Below are 20,528 nucleotides of genomic sequence, written 5' to 3'. Positions count from 1 at the left end.
TAGATTTTCACTAAATTGCTAGACAATTTTCTGAGAAAGTTACCCAATAATGTTATTATTATGTGATTTATTATGCAGTCATTGATGAACTTTCGGTTCTTATAAGGTCGAAATCTTGTTGAGTTATTTCATTCCAAGTTACTTCAACTTCATGAGGAAGCGTTACTAAAACTTGTGAGGAATATCAACAAACTGCGACCAATTATATTCCAGACATGTTCAAGACCAAGGTAAACAGCTCTAGTGAACAATCACTAGCAGCATACTGTCTCATTTGCTGTGAATATATGGAGTGTTATATGGCGCCACTACCAGGTACTTGTCTTTCCTCCCGTTTGTCGCTCAGTCTAGCCCAAATATCGTGCAACTCTAGATAATAATAGGATTTGCTAATAAAAATCGACTTAATCCACCGCAGATTCCAAGGTGATTTATCTCTATACTGGCTGTAAGATCTCGCCCTTATGATACTACGCTATTGACATTGAATCAAGATGAGTGGTGCTTTCTATCGGTCATTGATCACCTCCACTAACCTAACAATCCGATCTCTCTCTAAATCATTTAAATGGGATACAAGGCGAATTCTACGAACTCTAGATGCAAGGGCTGCTACGTAAGTTTTGAGATATGGCAACTATCTAGTAAACTAAACTAATATTGCAACATCATCATGCGATATACCATGAGATTGAGCATACTTGGGTATTAGTTCCACTCGCATACATTCAATATAACATGAACATTTGACTGTCAAAAAGATTTGTTCGCGTTGGATATCGTTGGATACAAAATTTCACAATTTGTCAAAAAAATGCTGGACAAAATTCAACAGCCGTGCAGTCTATAAGATCGAGACAGGCAATCGCCTATACTGTTCTTCCAAGATGAGCCAAATCTAAGTTGTACGCGCTCGAAGCATTTCGAAGCAAATGGTCGCGTGTTTCGAAATAACTGGACATGTTGCAACCGTTTCATTAGAGTAACGTAGAACGATCAATTTTGAATAGTACACCAGCATTTATTTGCCAGAAGTATTCGACAAAATCGGGAAAACCAATCGCAGAAGACGAATCATTCTACATCACGACATTGCTCTCACAAATCAGTTCAAACAAAAACGTCTTTGAACAGGCAAATCATCAAATTGATGAGTCATATGCCATACTGCCCTGGTTTGACAACCAATGATTTCTTCTTATTCCTGCAATTTAAAAATAAATTGCGAGGTTCACGTTTTTCTAGACCTTGAAGAAGTGTTTGATGCATTTAAATCACATGTTTTGGAGGTACGTCAATCGGAATGGAAAAAATGCAATTACAATTGAAACACAATAAAGCCTTATTTAATTATAAATATTTGTTTTTATTTGTATCTCAAAACATATGTAGCAACTCTCGTATTTTACTTGACCCACTATTCAGTACTATGATAAATCTGCAATGGATTTATTAAAATATCCTGGTGAACTGCAAAAAACCAATTTTAAAACTTCTTTACGCATATTTCGAGATATTTAAAAAATGGAATAACTCCAATATCAGGCAATGAAAGTTTTATCTCTAAAGGCTTGGAAAGTGGTAAACTATGAGGTTGGCCTTGGGTGAGATGTAACTGCATCTCGTGAAGTAGATTTACGCTATATTCACTTTTTCACTAGGTCGAAGACCAGAAATCTCTGTACTGAGTTGAATAGATTTGTCACATTTCTTTTAACTATTTTTGTATCTAATACTTTTTCCAAGTTAAATTATCACGATTTTGTGATAAAAAACCATCAAATATTAGAAACAAAGTAAACACAAATTCAAAAATTATTGAATAATTGGATTTATGTAAATAAACAGAAGTGAATTTCACAAATCTTTTTTGAAGCCAGCTTCAAATTATCAAAAGACATTTGCAGAGAATTGTTGATAGATTCTGACTGTTGTTTCCGATGCCCCAGTTGCATCGGTTGTTAATAGTATATTCAATAATTTAATCAGATAGGACAGCTTATAGTGAAAGATACCATCAAATTCCTCTAAAGATTGAGCAGCACTTTATTTCGCGTCGATACGGGTTTCACAACTATTTGAACTACGTACTTTAGCCACGATCTTTTGTATATCATTGTCGTTAAGTCCATTTCCATCGCCTGTAACCATTTGCTTCAAAAATGACTCGATTCTGTTTCGTTTCATTTTTAAATGGAAACTCTAGATTTTTCGGCCCTTGATTTATTTGTTTTTTGGTATCCAGTCTTACGTGAATTGTTCACAATTGGTTTTTTGTTGAGAATATGCAAACTGCAAATCATCATATTAGGCAGAGAAATGGTTACTTTACAGGTATACGAACTAACTAATGACAGCTCGTAACTAAGAAAACTGATAATAAATACAATAAATAATTATCGCCGGAAACTTGAATGGAATAACTGGGAAAAGACAGGGCTCAACTAAAGAACAAACTCATCTACTTTAGGACGAGACGATAAGAGAAAGAACGTCCTAAAAGGGCCCGCATTTGATGTGATAGGAGAAACAGAAGAATTGAAAAACAAACACAAAAACAAATTATGTGACAACCGTCCCAACGATATGGAGAAGAACAAGCTATATGAGAAATGACTGGAAACAAAACACAGGAAATTCAATACAAGACAGAATAAGGAATAAAGGGGTTAAGAGATTAACAACAAAAGAAAAAAATGATCAATAGCAAAATAGATGACAAGATATCATACAACAAATAGGACAAATACTACTGAAACCTATTTATAGAAAATAGACAAGAGTTTATAGAAATGGAAAATATAAATAACGGTAATCCGAAGGCAAATCAAATCCAATTAAAGTCCGTAAAACAATACATTCACTTAAGAATGGAAAAGCGGCCAGATAAGGAGGAATTGCGCAGGAATTCATCAAATACGGATATGGAAAACTACCACGAATTCTACGGAACATGTTCCAGAGAAGTAATAAACGGAGAAAACATACCGGAAATATGGCAACAAGGATATAGGTAGTACATCGCTTTTTAAAACAGAAGATCGCAAACTATGTGAAAATTATCGTGGAATATGTGTCATGGCTTTGATGAAAATAATATACGGAAGCATGCTTAGAAACAGGATTGAAGAACAGATACAAGGTGAAATAATGTGAATAATATAAATAATTCAACAACTACTGGAAGAAAGCCAAAATCCAAAAGAAATAAATATGGAAAATAATGTCACAAAATGGAATCTCTCAGAATATAATACAAGTATCAAGAAATCTACATGACGGAAACTGGATACAACACCACCAACAGTGTTGTAAAAACTAAAGGACTTCTACAAGGAAGTTCCTACTATATTCAAAGCTTTCATACACCCTAAAACACTTATAATCCTTAAATTTTGCGAACAACCAAACAGTAATAGCACAGGATGTGGAGGATCTGAATTAGATGCTGAACAAGTTGAAGGAGGAGTATGTGAAAGAAGGACTTGAAATAAATTTTGAAAAAACATAGTATCTAGGAATGATGGATGAAAGAGTAGATACTAAGAAGTGGAATTGAAATTTACGATTTACCATCACTAAGGATACAACAACGGAAGAAGAAATCAAAAATAGACTGAGATAAAAACGAAGATGCATTTAACAACTTAACCCTATACTATGGAATATACACATTACAAAAAAGACAAAACAGAGATTAAACGGCACAAAATTTCAACAGAAAATACAGCTCTGAAAACTGGGTGATCAATAAAAGAAATGAAAAACGGATAAGTACACGAATAAGCTAAAGTAAGAAAATAGCACATAAAAAGAGTAACCGACTGTTTTATATTATTTCTGAGATGTGCAGAGCATTCTGTAATGCGATACAACATTTTGTTTTTTAAACGATTTCAAAGTTCTCTAAACAAAACATCATGCAACATAAAATTGTATAACGAAACAAAATGCCCTGTTAAAGAATAATTTATAAGAGTTCTTTATTTGTACTATACTAGAATTCTAAGGCACCATTATAGAACTGCTATAGAATTTTTATGAGATTGCTGTGTAACTGTGTTATAAAAACTTTTTAAGATCTGTGAGAACGTTTATTCAACAATTCTATAATTGCTTCCTGCAGACCTTACAGAGCAGCTTGAAAAACTGAAAAGTTCTATAGAATGGTGCCCATTTTTATGTATAAGTGTTGTAAGAACGTTTTGAAAATGTTTTCGCGTGGCGAAATAAGTCGATGAAACAATGAAAAAAAGAGAATTAAAGGACGGTGACTGGCAGGACTAGAACAACTGTAGGACACGATTTAGAAAAGAAATATTGGAATTATAGTTAGGTAAAGAGTTATCATTTCCAAATTTGCTTCAACCCTCAATATCTTAGTTCTAATTCTAAGTAGTCGTCAAAGACTAGCCGTCTTGGTATATAGTTGAAGTACGTCAATCAACTTCTAAGGTTAGCCGACAAGAGACAAGTTTTCGGAACGAAATAGAGCAAATAAGTCCTGAAATTGCTGTTCGTTTAAGCATATGAAGGTTTTCTCAGTTCTCAACCTATTAAGGAAACAAGACATTTTTTCCATAATCCTCTTGTTTTTTCAAGGTAGTTTCCTTAAGTCTACACTCCTCGTTACATGCAAATCTCTCTCCTATTAGTGAAATTTTGAAATGAGGAAACAGATGATCACCAAAGTGTGAAAAGCACTCTCAATTTCTTTAAATTTTCAGGAGAGCAGTGTTGGATCTAGGTTATGAATCAACACCAACAATAAGTCTTACTTTACTTAAAACGCTTCAATAAGGCCTGGAAAATGTTCGTTTGAATGCAATTTTAGTTCAAAGTGTGCACATGCACAGATTGATTACGCATCTTCACAACCACTCACTTATACGATTGTCAAACAGAGTTCCAGAATAACTGAGAGTTTTTTCAGAATCTCTGTGAGCAAATATATTTTTCTTTTATTGATAAGTGCTGATATATTAAGGTTGAGGTTGGAAACTTTTCAGACTACATAAATTTAGATAAGCTTCTGCTTCGGTTTCCCACTTCGGAAGTAAGATGTGATCTTCTGGAATCTTCATTTTAAAATTAGAGTAATTTTTGAATGAGTAAACGAATGACAATGCAGTTTGATCATCGAACCTTGAAAAACGATCAAAAAATAAAAATTCAGAAAACATTTTGTCATAAAATAGAACCAATTGAGTTCTTTTAGTTTCCACGAAGTGAAACAAATTTTTGTAAAGAAAATATTCAAATTTCATTGAACGATTTCCTGTACTGATCTCGGAAGTCTTCGCGGCTTTTCTGAAACCCACTAATTTGAAACTAAATTTGTTGGCATATACGAATCTAGTAAAGCTTTTTCATGTGGCAATCGCGAAACTATTTGTATGATTTGTATTTTTTGCTTCCGAATATTACACACCACATTTGACTAGCTAATAATTTCCCCTACTGAAATGTTTGTATTTCGCTTCAATTATTCACTTTGCCCTATGTTCAAATTATCTTGTATTCATAATTGATTCTGTTTTTTTAATTCTCCAGAAAACAAGAAGGTATTGATTTGAAGATACCAGTAAAAGTATTTATCCCCAAATTCAATATTGAACAATAAACTTATTTGTAGTTAGAAATATGTATTTTTGGCATTATCAACAGATAAATAAATAAATAACATACCTCTAGAATATACGGTAACCTCAACAAACAAACGGAAATTGTTTATAAAATTCCACCGATAATATATTCCTTCTTATCGACTAACTTGACACTAAAATACGACCATGTCTTGCAACAGCAGCCTATTCAATGTTATTATTATTCTGATTTCCCCCCTTAATGTGATAATTAACAAAATTTAGTATTGGGGCGGTGTGCAACCATGATATACAATCAAGAAATATTTTCTATTCACTCATCTTTCAATTCTTAAAGACGAATTAAATCTTTAAAAGTTTCAACGTATTCTTATCTCTTTTATTCAACTATTGAAATAATGTCAGTTCAGTAAATACAAAACTTTAATACCATAATTAAAATATTAAACAGTTTTAAGATAATTTTAATCAAAAGAAATTTATAATGAAACAATAAAAGTAGTGTGATACTGCCTGGTTGTATTTTTTATTATTAATTTCGGTTAGATTAGACCTGTCCGAGGTTCGCAAATATTAATTCAAATGTATCATCACATAAACGTTAAAATATAAATGGAATAAGTCGTGCTCCAACCTTGCTTCATCGCCCTCGAATATTCGAGATGACAGCCACAATTTTATAAAAAGGATTTTATAAAAAGGACGAACAAAGTTGGCTAAAACTTGTTCTAGAGTATCTTCGCAAAAAATAAGATAAAATATTTATCATCGATTTTATAATTACCGTTAGAAACCAAATTATTCGGTTAACCTTTAACTACACGCGCTTAATATTTTAGCGCAAGTACACGCGAGGTGTATTTTGTACACCACCAAGACAATAAATGAAAATGAGTTAAATAAGAACAAATATGTACGCTTTAAGTTTTACTCATCAGAACTTTTCATAAAAACTAATGAAAAATCTTTGATCAAATAAAAATGACTACAAAATATGTATTTTCAAACAAATTTAACCTTACGAAACAAATTATATTACATCTACACACTAAATTTCATCTGTTATGTCTCCGTTATTGTTGCCTTCTGAAGTAATTACTTTGCATATCGATATATGGCATACTTGACACTTCATCTTTGTCACCCTAATTTTATGCCTTCCACAAGAAAAACACCTTTCCCGTATTTTTGCTGGTGGCTCATTTTCAAGCCGCTCTTCTTGAGGTGTTTTATATCTGCTTAGAAAAAGACGAACATCAGGAGGTAATTTCTTTATATCTGCTCTTTCTTCAAGATGTGGCGTCATGAGTTATATAGATAATTCTTTTAGCAAATGTCTTCTAGATTTTTGGGCCTCATTAATGTGCGTCGCGTTGTATAAAATTTGGCATAATAATCTCCGGCTTCTTTTTTTCAGGTTTAACTGCAGAATCATCATGCATAGTAGAAAGGAGTATAACTATTCTATTGTTTTTTTTTTGGCACGTATGACACAATAGTGACGTCTTTTTGGAACCCAAAGATAGATAAACTTCTTTGATTTTAATGTGTAAAAACTATGATGACAGTACTGTTTTATTTTTGCACATTGTTCCAGCACTTGTTGTTTTATCTTTTAAACGATTCACAGCTGAAAGGTAGCTTGTATAGCAATTGTTTTATGTTTCTTTCCTTTCCATGGTTGCAGCAAACGATACATTATATTATCTGGTGTCTTTGATTTCCTATGGACCTTCTAGCTGTTGACCACAATAAACCTCCAAATTACTTACATAAAAAGTTTTAGAGTCACAAAATACAAACACTTTTAGGCCATACTTTGCCGGTTTATTCGGTATATACTGCATAAAACTACATCGTCCTCTAAAGGGAATCAGCATTTCAACTATTGTAGCGTATGCGTCCAAACTATAGTTATTTTTGCAGTTTTCTACGAAACGATCAAATGTGAATCCAATTGCGGCGAGCTTGTCGGTTGATTGTCTTTCTTTCCTGGTATTTTTATCGTCGAATCTGATGGCATATAGAAATCGATTGCAGTTCATGCAACTTCTAAAGATTTCTGATCCTGTGCCATCTGTTGTTTAAAATTCAAGAAAATGTGTATAGTTTTCTTTTTAGCTCCAGCTAGAATTAGTATTCTTATAAAAGTCAACACCTCATTTGTTTCTGTATTTTTTTGCATCGATTTCCATATTTATGCATTCAACAATATTTTGAATAATATCATTCGTAAAAATCATTTCAAGAGCACGTTTTTCATCAGTAATATATTTGCATAACTTTTAAGGCTAGGAAAGATTTTTGCAATATTTCTACTGATTTTGCTATATTTACTAGTAAGTGGATTTTTATTCCACTTTTTTGTTTTATCTTTACCTAAAAAATATTCTTTTGCGATTTCACTTTCTTCCTCTATTTCTTCCTCTACACTTAGTTCTTGTTTCGATTCTTTGTCATTATCACTTTTCTTTATAAACTCATCTTCCAACCTCATCTTCATCCATAGGTTCGTCACTATAGCCTGAACCATAGCTCGAATCTCAACATCGGTGAGATGATTTGGGTTTTTTACGGGTACCCGATCCCTAAAAATGATATAATGTATTTTAAAATATATCTAAAAATACTATTATAAACCTAAAATGCATTAAAATTTATTTTCTACAAGCAAAATAATATATACTTACATAACTAAATGCATGGTATACTTTGTTCACCGTTTGATGTCACACAACAGTGTTTTGTCTATGCAAGAACAAGACTGACAGAACGTGTTTAGGACACTTCGATGATAGGTTAGATGCACTCGCAGCGATTGGGGAGGGATCCCAAGGTCATTTACATTAGGTTTGTTCCGACCTGCTAGTCGGGACCATACTTGGAACGATGATCGGAAGCGCTTCTAAGTATTTTCTGCGCTATCTATGGCTTTGAACGGTTCTTGTAACAGTACTTGCTATCAACCAAGTATCGATAAGACGGGCTGATGTAATTTGGGCGCTAAAGGATTAATGTACTTTTTACAACATACAAACTTGGCGCCAAGATCGAAGGCTCTTTTTAATCCTATGTGTATTTTGGGCGCTAACCGACTGAAGTACATGATTTATGAAATACAGTTATTTATTAAATCACCGACATTTATAATAAGATTTATTTTTGTATTTTTAAAGTTTCCTATAAGAGAAATGACCTATTATCACTTAAAGTCTGAAAAAATTTACCGTTAGAGGGAGCTACTTTGCACTTTTTTTAAATGAAAAATCTGCCCTTAATAAAGTTTCGTCACAACATTTTTGTAATACTCTACAGAATAAAGTAAATTTTATATTTCTTTATATTTTTATTTAGTACTTGAGAGATTTACATAACCTAACCTAACCTAACCTACTTAAAAATCTATCAACTTTCCCTCTATTGGGTTATTTTATGACTCGACCTACCTGCACTTCTTAGCGCCGAAAATACATGTAGGATTATCTACCCTTCTTGGTCAGACAGGTAAAGAAGGATGGTTAGCGCCCAAATTACACCCGCCGGATAAGACCGTCCGGGAAACGGTTCACAAAACAAAATCGTTCGTATAACGGTAACCGCCTGGTTGGAACACGTAATCTCTATTGTGCAGAATCGTCACCGTACCAAGGACGGTTTTTTTATGTTTACATTAAATGGTGTATTTTTTACAACATTGCGTGTACTTAGAGGTTAATAATAATTTTACTGCATTGTTTGTGTGCAAGTTCTTAAAACTTAAAATAGGAAAACGTTTAAGCAATATAAATACATAAACACTCACGAAACTCTATCATAACTTAATCGAGAACAAATTATTTTTTTTATTTCAGCTCAACGTTTCTCGATGGTGCTAGACATTGGAACAGGAACAAAAATTTTCACACAGATCTATTACAAAACTTTTACTATACATAAATTATGTTGGATTATATTTTGTGGTATAGGTTGGTATAGTTCTGCCAATATCAATTGCAGATTATAAAAACTTATTTAAAAACCCTTGCCGACAATTTTGTTTCATCTACCATAGGCGTAGATACCTCATTTTATGAATTTATTATTTTTATCTTACTCTACTTTTATCTTATCGTAGTCTTACTTGGAACTTAGAAAAAAATATTAACTTCGTTAACTACAACTGAATATTAAATTATAAAACTTAAATAGGCCAGTAAAATGTACCTGTCTGTAAGGGAGTTTGCTTTAAATAGGGTACCAAACGTGAACTGAGCCCTTTTTGTACCCCATTCGTTTTTTTTTCTGAAAAGCAAAATTTCAAAGCAAAAACCATAAAGGAAAATAAATTCTTTGCAAATAAAACTAAAGAGAAAAAACCATTTCAATTCCAAAGTATCTTTATAAATAACAATGGTATTCAGAATCGTCTGAGCTAGAGTCATTTTACCAAAGTTCTTGGCGGTCTGCTGCTAGAACTTTTTATACGAGTTCTACAACCTGTTGACTTAGTTCTGGAGACTGATTACATTTTCGTAATTCTGATTTTACGTTTGCCCATATTAACTCTATAGGGTTAAATATGTTAAATATAGTAAGGAGGTAGTCTGAGAAGAACTCTGTTCTTTGCACAGCATATAATAAATTTCCTATAACTTTAGACCTTTAATAACAGTAAGCAATTCTTTTTTACGATCGCTGACAGGAAAAGAAATATTTTTTTCAGACATAAATTTCAGCTTTGTAACATCTACTATTTGGCATCTTAAGGAGTTACCGCCAGTGGAGGATGCGTTGTCCATAAGAATTACTGATTGTGGTGGAATGTTAGGTAAAAGCTGTTCATAAAACCAATTTTCAAATAATTTTGCTGTCATATCTTCATGATAACCAGCTGCACAGTTTTTTTAGCAGATTTTAAGCACGAAACCGTCTTTGCTTCCAGCGTGTACTAATATAATGCATTTCCTTTAGAGCATTGCCCATTCAAACAGCAATTTTTACTATTGTCAACCCAACTGAAATTTACTACATCGTGACTATCAAACCATGTTTTATCTGGATAAACTATGTGTCTATTAGAACTTCTCACTACACTGTGCAATTTTATTGTCTTCATTCGCCCATGGTCTAAAGAACGCCATATTTCTATTTATATAAAGAAATTTATGAATTTGATAAGTCTCACCAAGCCACGCCATTGCTTATCGCAGACTTTCTAGCAGGAAGATTTCAAAGAAATTGTGTAGATACAGCTTAGACCAATAGAAATGCATTCATATTTACGATCCGATGTTTTCATTGGGAAACAGTGGAGATGATGAGTCCACATGGACTGACGGTTTGTTAGATATTTACCGAATTTTATAAGGGGGTAAACATTATTTTTCATTTCTTAATTTGTTATGAGTTTCATGCGTCTTTATGAAATATTCATTGATCCTCGCATAACTGTCTTCTGCAATTGATATTGGAAGAGCTATAGCTTCGAGAAGCTCCAAGATTTCCTTGACCTCTATGGAACAGTTAAGTAGTTAAGTGTTTTCTTAAGGTTACGCTTTAGACTAAATGTATGTAGGTTATTTTACGCAGTCGACGAGCATATGCTTGACGTGGAATTGGGAGGTTTAATGCATTGTTATAGGCTCATTTGGCGTCATGATCTGCAGGTCCGTTTCTAGTGTTTCCAGTGTGTGATAGAAGCTGTTATGTCACAAGCAATGAGAGTTTGATAAATGTTATGTATGTTTTGCACTATTGGGTGTTCCTTATAAATAGTTTTCATTGACGATATGGACGAAAGAGAGTCGACGATATATTTATGGGGAGGAAATATATTTTTGAAAACTTGAGAGATGTAATACAGTTCGCAAGTGTAAACACTACACGTTTTCATGAAGAATTTCTTGAAATGCTTTCTTGAAAAGTGAGTTGGAAGCTTCAAATTTATTGGATAAAGTAAGTGAGGTAATGATTATAGGAATGTATTTGGTCCAAGTGAAAGAAAAAGGCAAAGAAAGTGCGGAGGTAAAAGAGAGACTGGTATTTTTGAAAAAAGGTGCGAGCAATTGACGATTAGAAATTAGAGTTATTTTCAGTTAGTAAGGAGGAAAGTAGTAAGAAGCGATTGAACAAGATTGAAGAATACCTGAGCTGCATATGAGGGAGAAGGCATTATCGTATTAAAGATAGAGATGACTTATCAGTTTCAACATAGAGGTTGGCAGGGCTGGAACGAATAGCAAATTATTTAAGCAACAATTGCCGACAAATTAGAAATAATTCCAGCCTCTCAGAAAGTAATTGCAATATGGATGGACCATGTCCATTAACATTTATTCAAAAAAGGCACGAAACAGTTGAAAAAAGCTAATATTTCGATTTACTTAGATAAAAGCACTGATCTGGTAGACATTAGTCACCTTGTTATTTTTATCCTACAACTGAAAACAGCTTCAAAGTAGGCGATAATATTATTGATTTTATTTCTCTCCAACTGTTAATAAAGTGGTGTCAGACTTCGAGGGATTTGATGAATATTCTTTATTCTCACTGATGGAGACAGAGATTTGATAAAAACTGAAATTGTAAAATCCTTTCGTCAAATTAATATTCTAAAAGTGGTTGTTGAAATAACTAATATTATTTAGAAATGCAATCGAATTTTGACTCACTGAGTTTCGTGGTTTTTAGTCAAATTTTTCAACGAAAAATCAGACTATTACGGTAGGCATTACTAGAAGAAAAATGGGGGGCACATCATTTTTACCATGTTTTGAGACCTCCTGAACACGATTATCTGTTTAAGCTACAATTCTTATTTTCGGCTCTCGAGCAATTGCTATGGATCCGATTTGGTTCAAAATTAGCATACATGGATTTTTGGCGGCGGATTGATGTTATTAGAGTTTGGTTGAAAACAAATGAATATTTCGAGGGGTCGCAGTGCAAAAAAGTGGTTTTTGACCTTTGCTCACCTATGCAGGTCAAACGAAAAGCGACTGAAAAATGAAATTTCACATGTAGGTTCAATTAGTTGCGAGATGATTTCCTCTCTAAGGTCGAAACTTTCCGTCTCCACCCCTCTCCATTTTATAGTCATTTTTGTTATAAATTCTTATTTTTTGGCCAGAAAAAGTTTAACTAGAGGGTTCGGACTTCGCATGCAAGTAGGGGTGATGTTGAAGAATTGTCTTACTCAAGTAGAAAGTTTTCTTCTTCGGTTCTTCTAGCAAAAACGCCCGAAATCATTTTGATCGTTTTAATTGTTGAACTGGACCGCCTCCTATTTAATGAATAATACGAGTATGATCGTTGCTAGGGTGATTATTTTTACTTCCCATTTTCGAAATTTCTTGTCATTATGACAATTTTTTCTTTGTTGTCAATTGGAATTGAACAAGAGGGTTCGAGACCACCGGGTCTATTGAAATTATGAATTTTCATTCGAGAGAAAGAGAGTTAACTTGTGAAATGAAAAGTTATTGAGGAATAGCAAATTTTCCATATAAAGAAATAAGATTGAGAATTGATATCATTTCCAAGAAATTCATTTTATGGAAAGATTTGTTTGTGTATTAGTTAAATTCTTGAGCTCTGCTACTCACGGCTTTTTATTTAGTAATAGATACTACATAGTAAGGAGACTTGTAACTTAACACTGATATTCTTTGGTTTGGCATCGGAAACTGATATAAGGATTCATCATTATACAGAAGGAGATTCCTATTTTCCTAAAAATGTATGGTTTATATTATTTTGATTTGATGACAAATATCTATATACACGATTTTAATGTAGAAAATAAGTAAATAATGGTACCTTCTTATCTGAATTTTTACTAAATTTTAGCGTAAAAACGAATACAATACATCATAAAATTCAAATGAGTAAACTTACGACATTAACCAATTATTCTATATCTTAGTAACTAAGACTATGGAATAACTTTTATACATAACTGTCTATATTAAGTACACCCTTTTATTTTTAAAAAAGTAGTACGTTAAATAAAAGGTAAAGACATTTTTCCCTCAAATTTATATAATATACAAGGTGTTGCATAAAAGGTGATTCTGTCTCTAGGATAGATAGAAAAGTGAAAAATATTTGGGGTTTTCTCAGTAAAACGGCGTTGAAGAAAACAAATTTATACACATTTTTTACGATTTTGTTGCAACTACAGGCAATATTGTATTGAAATTTTATACGAATATGTTTTGGTAGCTGATACATCCAATGATTTTGTTTTTATATTTGACTCTCATAGAGGGCGCTAGTTACGCGGTTAGGTTAGGTTAGGTTAGGTACCCAGTAGTATTGAACATAACTTTTTCAATATTAGATTTATTGAGCAAAATTTCGAAAGAATGTAAACATCACTTAATTTTATTCCAAAAAGGTACTCTTGTATAAAACTCGATACTGTGGACCTTGTTCGGAATATTTTGATTTGAAAATTATGGAGTAATAACCGATATTAATATGAAGTAATGATAAATATATTAATTGAACAAAAATAACCAGATGAAAATTTATAAAAATACTAATAACATAAAATAGAATTCTATTAGAGTAGGTGTTCAAAATGTCTTTGGTTTTCACGAATAGTTTCACAGAAAAGTTTACTCGAAGAAACGTACCAAGTAAAAAAACATCTAGAGCCATTGAAAGACGTCGAGAAACTGGGAATGTAAGATCTAAGAAAATTAATTTGTATTCAATGCCCTTTATCTCGAATACGGATGGCGTTACATCAATTTTTTACTTAACAAACCCCAATTAATTTTCAGTTTTCTATCTATCCTAGAGACGAGATCACCTTTTTATGAAATACCCTGTATATATAAACAAACAAATTTATATGGAATTATCATTATTATTATTATTAATAATAATAATTATTATGACTAAAAAATATTTGTATTTCGGGTACAGGCGTCATGTCATATAAACTCAAAATAATCAATATAATAAAGAGTTACGTAGCTAAATGACTAAGGCCTTTTTGTCATCTTCAACAGAAAATTTTACTTCCTCTGCCATGACTAGCGTTTCGACAATTGACCGGTAAGATTTTTGACATAAAGTCACATAATAGCTGAAGAATATCTTGTGTTATTGGTAGCGAAATATTTATCACTACATTTGACATACTCAGTTCAATTAAGTTGATTTTACGTTAATAAGGTGGTAACTACGTGTTAAATTTTGGTGAATGTTGTTTACATAATTGCAATTGTTCTACTCTTGTACCACTATTTCTATGGAGGAGTTTACTGTTTCCATTTAGCTTTGAGTAACGGTTCCTTTATTCTTGATTACTAGCTGCCAAATATATCATTCTTCAAAAATATTAGCAGGCATTTCTTGATAGTAGTTTTGCGTAAATTTGAAACAAATTGTAACAAGCATCTATTAAAAAATTCTTCATCTCTTGCGATAAGAGTATAGTACTTTACTTTGCAAAAATCTTCCTTATAGAAATTTAATGAATGTCCATTTCCATATTTGATCCAAATATAAAATAATTTTATACTTAATATGTTTTTAATTTTATAATCTCACTTAAATATTGCCTACTCAAACAAATAATTACACTACCGGTCAAAAGTTTTTGCTCACCCCATAATCCATTCAATTAATTTCAATATAATACACTCTAACAAATTTCTCTTCAATATTGTCAAGCGGTCTTACACGCCAAAAATAAAATGTCCGTTATTTGTTAATACGAGCGCATGCTTACATTTTGTCTGTGAATGCGACAAGTTCAGCTTGCAAGTTTTGTTTCTTTAACTGTAAATCACTTCTTCGGTGTTTATGATTGTAGTTTAGTCCCAGTTAGTCCTGTGAGACCCAAGAATGTGCTGCGATTTGTACTTTTAAAACCAAGACATATTTTTGTGAAGTTCTTATACGAAAATTCAGACTTGTTGGTTTTAAAATATGTGAAACCAAGTAACTATAGGCTGAAACTTGTATATTAATCACAAGTCTTCACAGTCTAGGCCAAAGTAACCGTACCGTTGCCGGTTAAATATCTCGACGTACCGTTGACAAAAACGTGAAAAAATATGTAGGAGCTTTGTACCGTACAAGCTCAGCAATGTCTTCAAAAGTGAACGTTCTGGTCGATCAATTGAGGCGGTTACTCCAAAAAATATCAGAAAAGTGCACAAATTGGTTACATCTAATCGTAAATTGAAATTACATCAGATAGCTGACGCTGTAAAGATATTAGAAGGCAGTGTATTTACAATTATGCATGAACATTTGACTATGAGAAAGCTTTTTTCAATTTGGATGCCGCAATTACTCACAGTCGATCAAAAACAATAACGTGTTGATGATTCAGGACAGTGTTTGGCCATGTTTACACGTAATAAATCAGATTTTTTGCGTCGATATGTGACAATGAATGAAACATTGATTTGTCAGTTCACTCCGGAATCAAACCGATCATTATCTAAGTGAAGTGCAGCCAGTGAACCAAGTTCGAAGCGACCAAAGGCACAGTCAGCTGGGAAGATTATTGCTTCAGTATTTTGCAATGCGCATGGATTATTGTTCATCGACTATCTCCAAAAAGGAGAGACAATCAATAGTAAATACTACATAGAGTTGTTGGATTGTTTAAATGCAAGAATCAAGAAAAAACGCCCTCATCCATTGAATAAGATACCACTGTTTCATCAAAACAATTCCCAAGTCGATGGCAACGATGGTAAAATTGTATGAATTATACTTCTAATTGCTTCCTAATCCACCGTATAGTCCAGATCTGGCACCCAGTAGCTACTGGCTATTCGTTGATCTCAAAAAAATACTCGTCGGTAGGAAATTCACTTCACATGAAGAAGCAATTGCTGAATCTGGAACCTATTTTGAGCCAAAAGACAAATCCTTCTACAAGTAATGCATCGCAAACTTAGAGAATGATTTTATTGCTGATGAAAGAGATTACAATGATGAATAAAATGGATTTTTGGCAAAAAATGTGTTTTCTTAGTTGTTTCTCAGTTGTGTTAGAATAATTCGCAACTAAATTAAGCAATCTCAGTTTTTATTCGCCCCCCTAGAATTTCAGTTTATCAGGAATACCTGATTGAAATTGTATGGTTTAAGTTTTCCAATAAACAGTTTTTTAACAATACTATTTAAAACAGAAAGTTTTGTTACAACTTCAATAATTGAAATTAAATTCGTGGAACCAATTCAATGTACACTTTCTATTTTTGTTTTTACGATTAAGTAATCAAATTTTGTAATAATTTCGGCTTCAATTCTAAAAAGTAGCGGCGTTTTTGGACTTTGATCACAAATTATAAAACGAGTTATAGGCTATAATTTATTTAAAGAACATGAATTTAATTCATTAAACACTTTCTCTAGTACCCGTTTAATTGATTATTAGAAATATTACTTGTTTATAAAAAACGAAGAGCTACAAATTATCTTTTAAAAAATAAATCAAATCAACTTACTGTCTTTTCTTTCCGTGTACTACTTTCCATGATGTTAACTTTCAATAGCAAAAAATAACATAATAAAAACTTCATACAAACAAACCATTATCACTTAAAAATTATTTATCTATACTATACGGAAACCAACATCGCGTTCACTCAACAAATAATATCTAAGACATAACTCTTCCAAGTCCCACTTAAGAACCAGTACTAAAGTATCTTGATATTGATAAATTTTATTCAGTCTGTTCGTTCGCCCCCTCTCACTATAAAGTATGGCAGGTTGAATTATTTTTATGTTTTGAATATTGTTTTTCCAAATGTCACAAATTCCTATTCAAGGTAGCATTGGTGTAGAAAAGAGGAACGAGTTAAAGTATTAAAAATCACAAATATATAAAAAAATAAAAAAAAACGGCTACCTTTATTTAAATAAAAATCAAAATAATAATTTTAGAAATAGTATACTACGAGTAAATGACATGGATAAACAAAAAACGAAAAGAATCTGAATACAATAGTTCGAATTTCTATACTCTGTGAACCTTGAAAACCAAAATATCTGGACAGTGTTCCACTTTAAATATATGCGGTATTCCGAGTTAATTTCAAAATAAAACGCTTATTTATTGAACAAGTGATGATACGAGGGTTGTCTCAAAAGTTTCCGAAGATATCAGCACTTATCAATATAAGTTAAAAAATATATTTGACCATCCATTGAGAGATTCTAATAAAAAGAATCCTTAATGAATACGGGATAAATAACAAAGGTAATTAGAATATATGAGAAAAAGAATAATTGGGAGTGTAATACAACTATTGAGATAGTAAAACGTTTCAGTAGAGGAAATTATTAGCTCTAAGGTCAAAACCGATGTAAAATATTCAGATACACGAAATACAAATCATATCATCAAATATCTCTGCGATTGCCACAGGAAAAAAGATTACGATATTCTTATACGAGGGCTGGCTATTAAATAACGAGACTCGCTACGATAAAACGGTTTTATAATAAAAATTATTCTATATCCCTTCAATATACTCCCCTTCCCTCACCACACACCTTTCCAGAAGTGCTCGCTTTGGACCAAAAGCGCATTAAAATGAACATTTTCGAAGCGTTATTGAAGATGTTTCAGTAGAATAGTAATGGGAGTATGTGCATCGACTATCTTCAAAAAAGTATCACGCATCATTGCTTGATGGGGTGAGTGGAAAAATGGCAAAAATGCTTCTCTTACTCTATATTCACAAGACCTCAGTGAGTTTTTCCTGTTTCCTAACGTTAAATCTCTCTTGCAGGAGAGAAAGAGAGAGAGAGTCACTAGGTCTTCAGCCTTAAAAGAACACTGTTGAAAAATCAATATTATTACGGAAAAAAACTTTTTTCTTCATTGGGTTGGAAACTATGCGGCTCTGATAACATACGAGGCACATTCAGAAAGTAAGTTGTATTGACATGTATTGACAAAAAGTACAGCAATGTATCAATTATTTTTCTACATAGCCACCACCAGAATTGAGACTGTTATTGGAAAGAGGGGTCAACTTTTGTATCACTCTGCCGTCTATAAATAGAACCACTAGTTATGGGCGAGACTGGTCTTGGTCTTGGTCTTGCAATAAAAGTAAAACAAAAACTAAGATTAGCATTAGGTCTGCAAGATAAGATCAAGGCCCAGCAGTACAAAACTTATGCAATATCAAGAGTGTGCGAGATTTTTGAGGTCATGCGGTTGTTATTACAATTTCTATTTGTTCAAATATTCCTCTCAATTCTAGGACCAAAATTTATTAATTAAAATATAGAGGAAATATTTTCTTTATAGGTCAGAAATCAAAATCACTCATTGATAGATTATTGAAGTTACAAGGTCGTCGTTACAACTTTAGTTACTCCCAAATTATTCATATTCTAAGTAAAAGAGGTTTTGAATTCCGAGGGAAAGTGAACTCAACATTTTATGAATTTATAGAGGTTATTACGTTATCGAGGATTATTATCCAATCGGCCATTTAAGAGTATGCTTAGCGCAAGCGCGTCCGCCATGTTTTGAAGGCGGCAATATAAAATTTTCGGTTACTTTTTATAAATATGGCTGAGTGACAAGCAAAATGACCTCTAATATTACTGCAATTCAATGAAAAAGTAATTGACAATGCTTCATTAGTGCATCCTTCAGTAGAGGCTCACAACGGTTCTTAGTTACGACGATGGCTGAAGTGCCGTGGTCGTCCTCAAGGAGGAAATAAATAAGAGTGATTGTGATTACAAAAAAGAATAAATAATTCATATTTCTATTTCTTTTAGGGTGAAAAACGCTCTGCATAATTGTGTGCTAGTAGATCCAGGTTTAGATAAACGAAAAAATTATATTTTCACACAACTGGTTATACGGTTGTTGGATTATATGCTCCTTTAAAATGTAGTCAAGAAATTGTGTCTTCATTCTTCACCTCGTCAACACCGCTTTACCCACAAATCACATTTAGCACATTTGTGACAAATCTTTAGGCGCTTTTATTTATTTATTTTAATCAGTTTCCGTCGATCTCCTTAACAAGCTTCCCGAAAACTTATACATAAAATAATATGAATTCTCTTGAAAGGATTCACTACGCTTATACTCCAAAACAACCCCTTCTCATAGATAATTATATACTTTAACTAAAATATTGATACGAGGGCTGCTACTTAATTTTTGATATATGGTAACACTGATGTGAATATGTCAAATCTGACATTGCCTTCGTGACAATGACATTTTTAATGGTGAACGTGTACATGTTGTCATACGAGTTCTATTTAAGTTGTTCACAGATCCTTGAAACATTAATCTTGGTCAAAAAATGGAGATTAATGAACATTTTCGTGTGATGATTTTATATGGTTTTGAACGTAGATTGAACCAATAGCAGTGTGCCGATCAACTCACTTCGACTTTTGGTGATGAATCACTACCTTGAGCCACCGTGCTTCTTTGGTTTTCCGAAATAAATCGTGGTCGCAGTTCGCTACAGGATGGATTTTGTGAGGGTCGTCCATAATCGACTGTTATGGCAGAAAACATCTATGCTGTGCGTAAACTGATCTTGCAAGATCGTCATGTGACATACCGTGAGAGTGAGGCATACTTGGGCATTAGTTTCACTCGCATACATTCAATATTACATGAGCATTTGTTGGATCGCTCAAAAAAAACTCGTGTTGATTGGTACAAGGAAATTCTGAAAAAATTCAATTAGGTGCTTCAAAAACGTCTATAAGTTGATGAATGTTGACGAATCATAAATCCACATATATTAACCCGAAAATAAATAACAATCAATGTATGGATATATCAAAACGGGCCAACAAAAATTGTTTGCTCACGAAGTACCTCTTATTTCTTCGGAATAACTGGCTATATTGCCACTATTCCATTAGAGCGATCAATTCTGAATTGTTTACCTGCATTTTTTGCCAGAA

The 20,528-nt window shown here is 32.7% G+C and overlaps 1 protein-coding gene across 1 annotated transcript in view; it reads right to left on the bottom strand.

Annotated features, from left to right (window-relative positions):
• LOC130441348 (uncharacterized) overlaps nucleotides 1-17,333 on the bottom strand; it is a 99,236-nt gene extending 81,903 nt beyond the window's left edge. Inside the window, exon 1 of the mRNA XM_056774975.1 lies at nucleotides 17,069-17,333. Coding sequence (XP_056630953.1) covers nucleotides 17,069-17,143 — 75 coding nt within the window. The 5' untranslated portion in view covers nucleotides 17,144-17,333. The remainder of the gene's footprint in view (nucleotides 1-17,068) is intronic.
• Nucleotides 17,334-20,528: the final 3,195 nt, after the last annotated feature.

Source organism: Diorhabda sublineata, chromosome 3, assembly GCF_026230105.1.
Source record: "Diorhabda sublineata isolate icDioSubl1.1 chromosome 3, icDioSubl1.1, whole genome shotgun sequence".
Classification (NCBI taxonomy): domain Eukaryota; kingdom Metazoa; phylum Arthropoda; class Insecta; order Coleoptera; family Chrysomelidae; genus Diorhabda; species Diorhabda sublineata.
The sequence above is the reverse complement of the archived record's forward strand: the minus strand, read 5'-3'. Positions and strand labels throughout refer to the sequence as shown.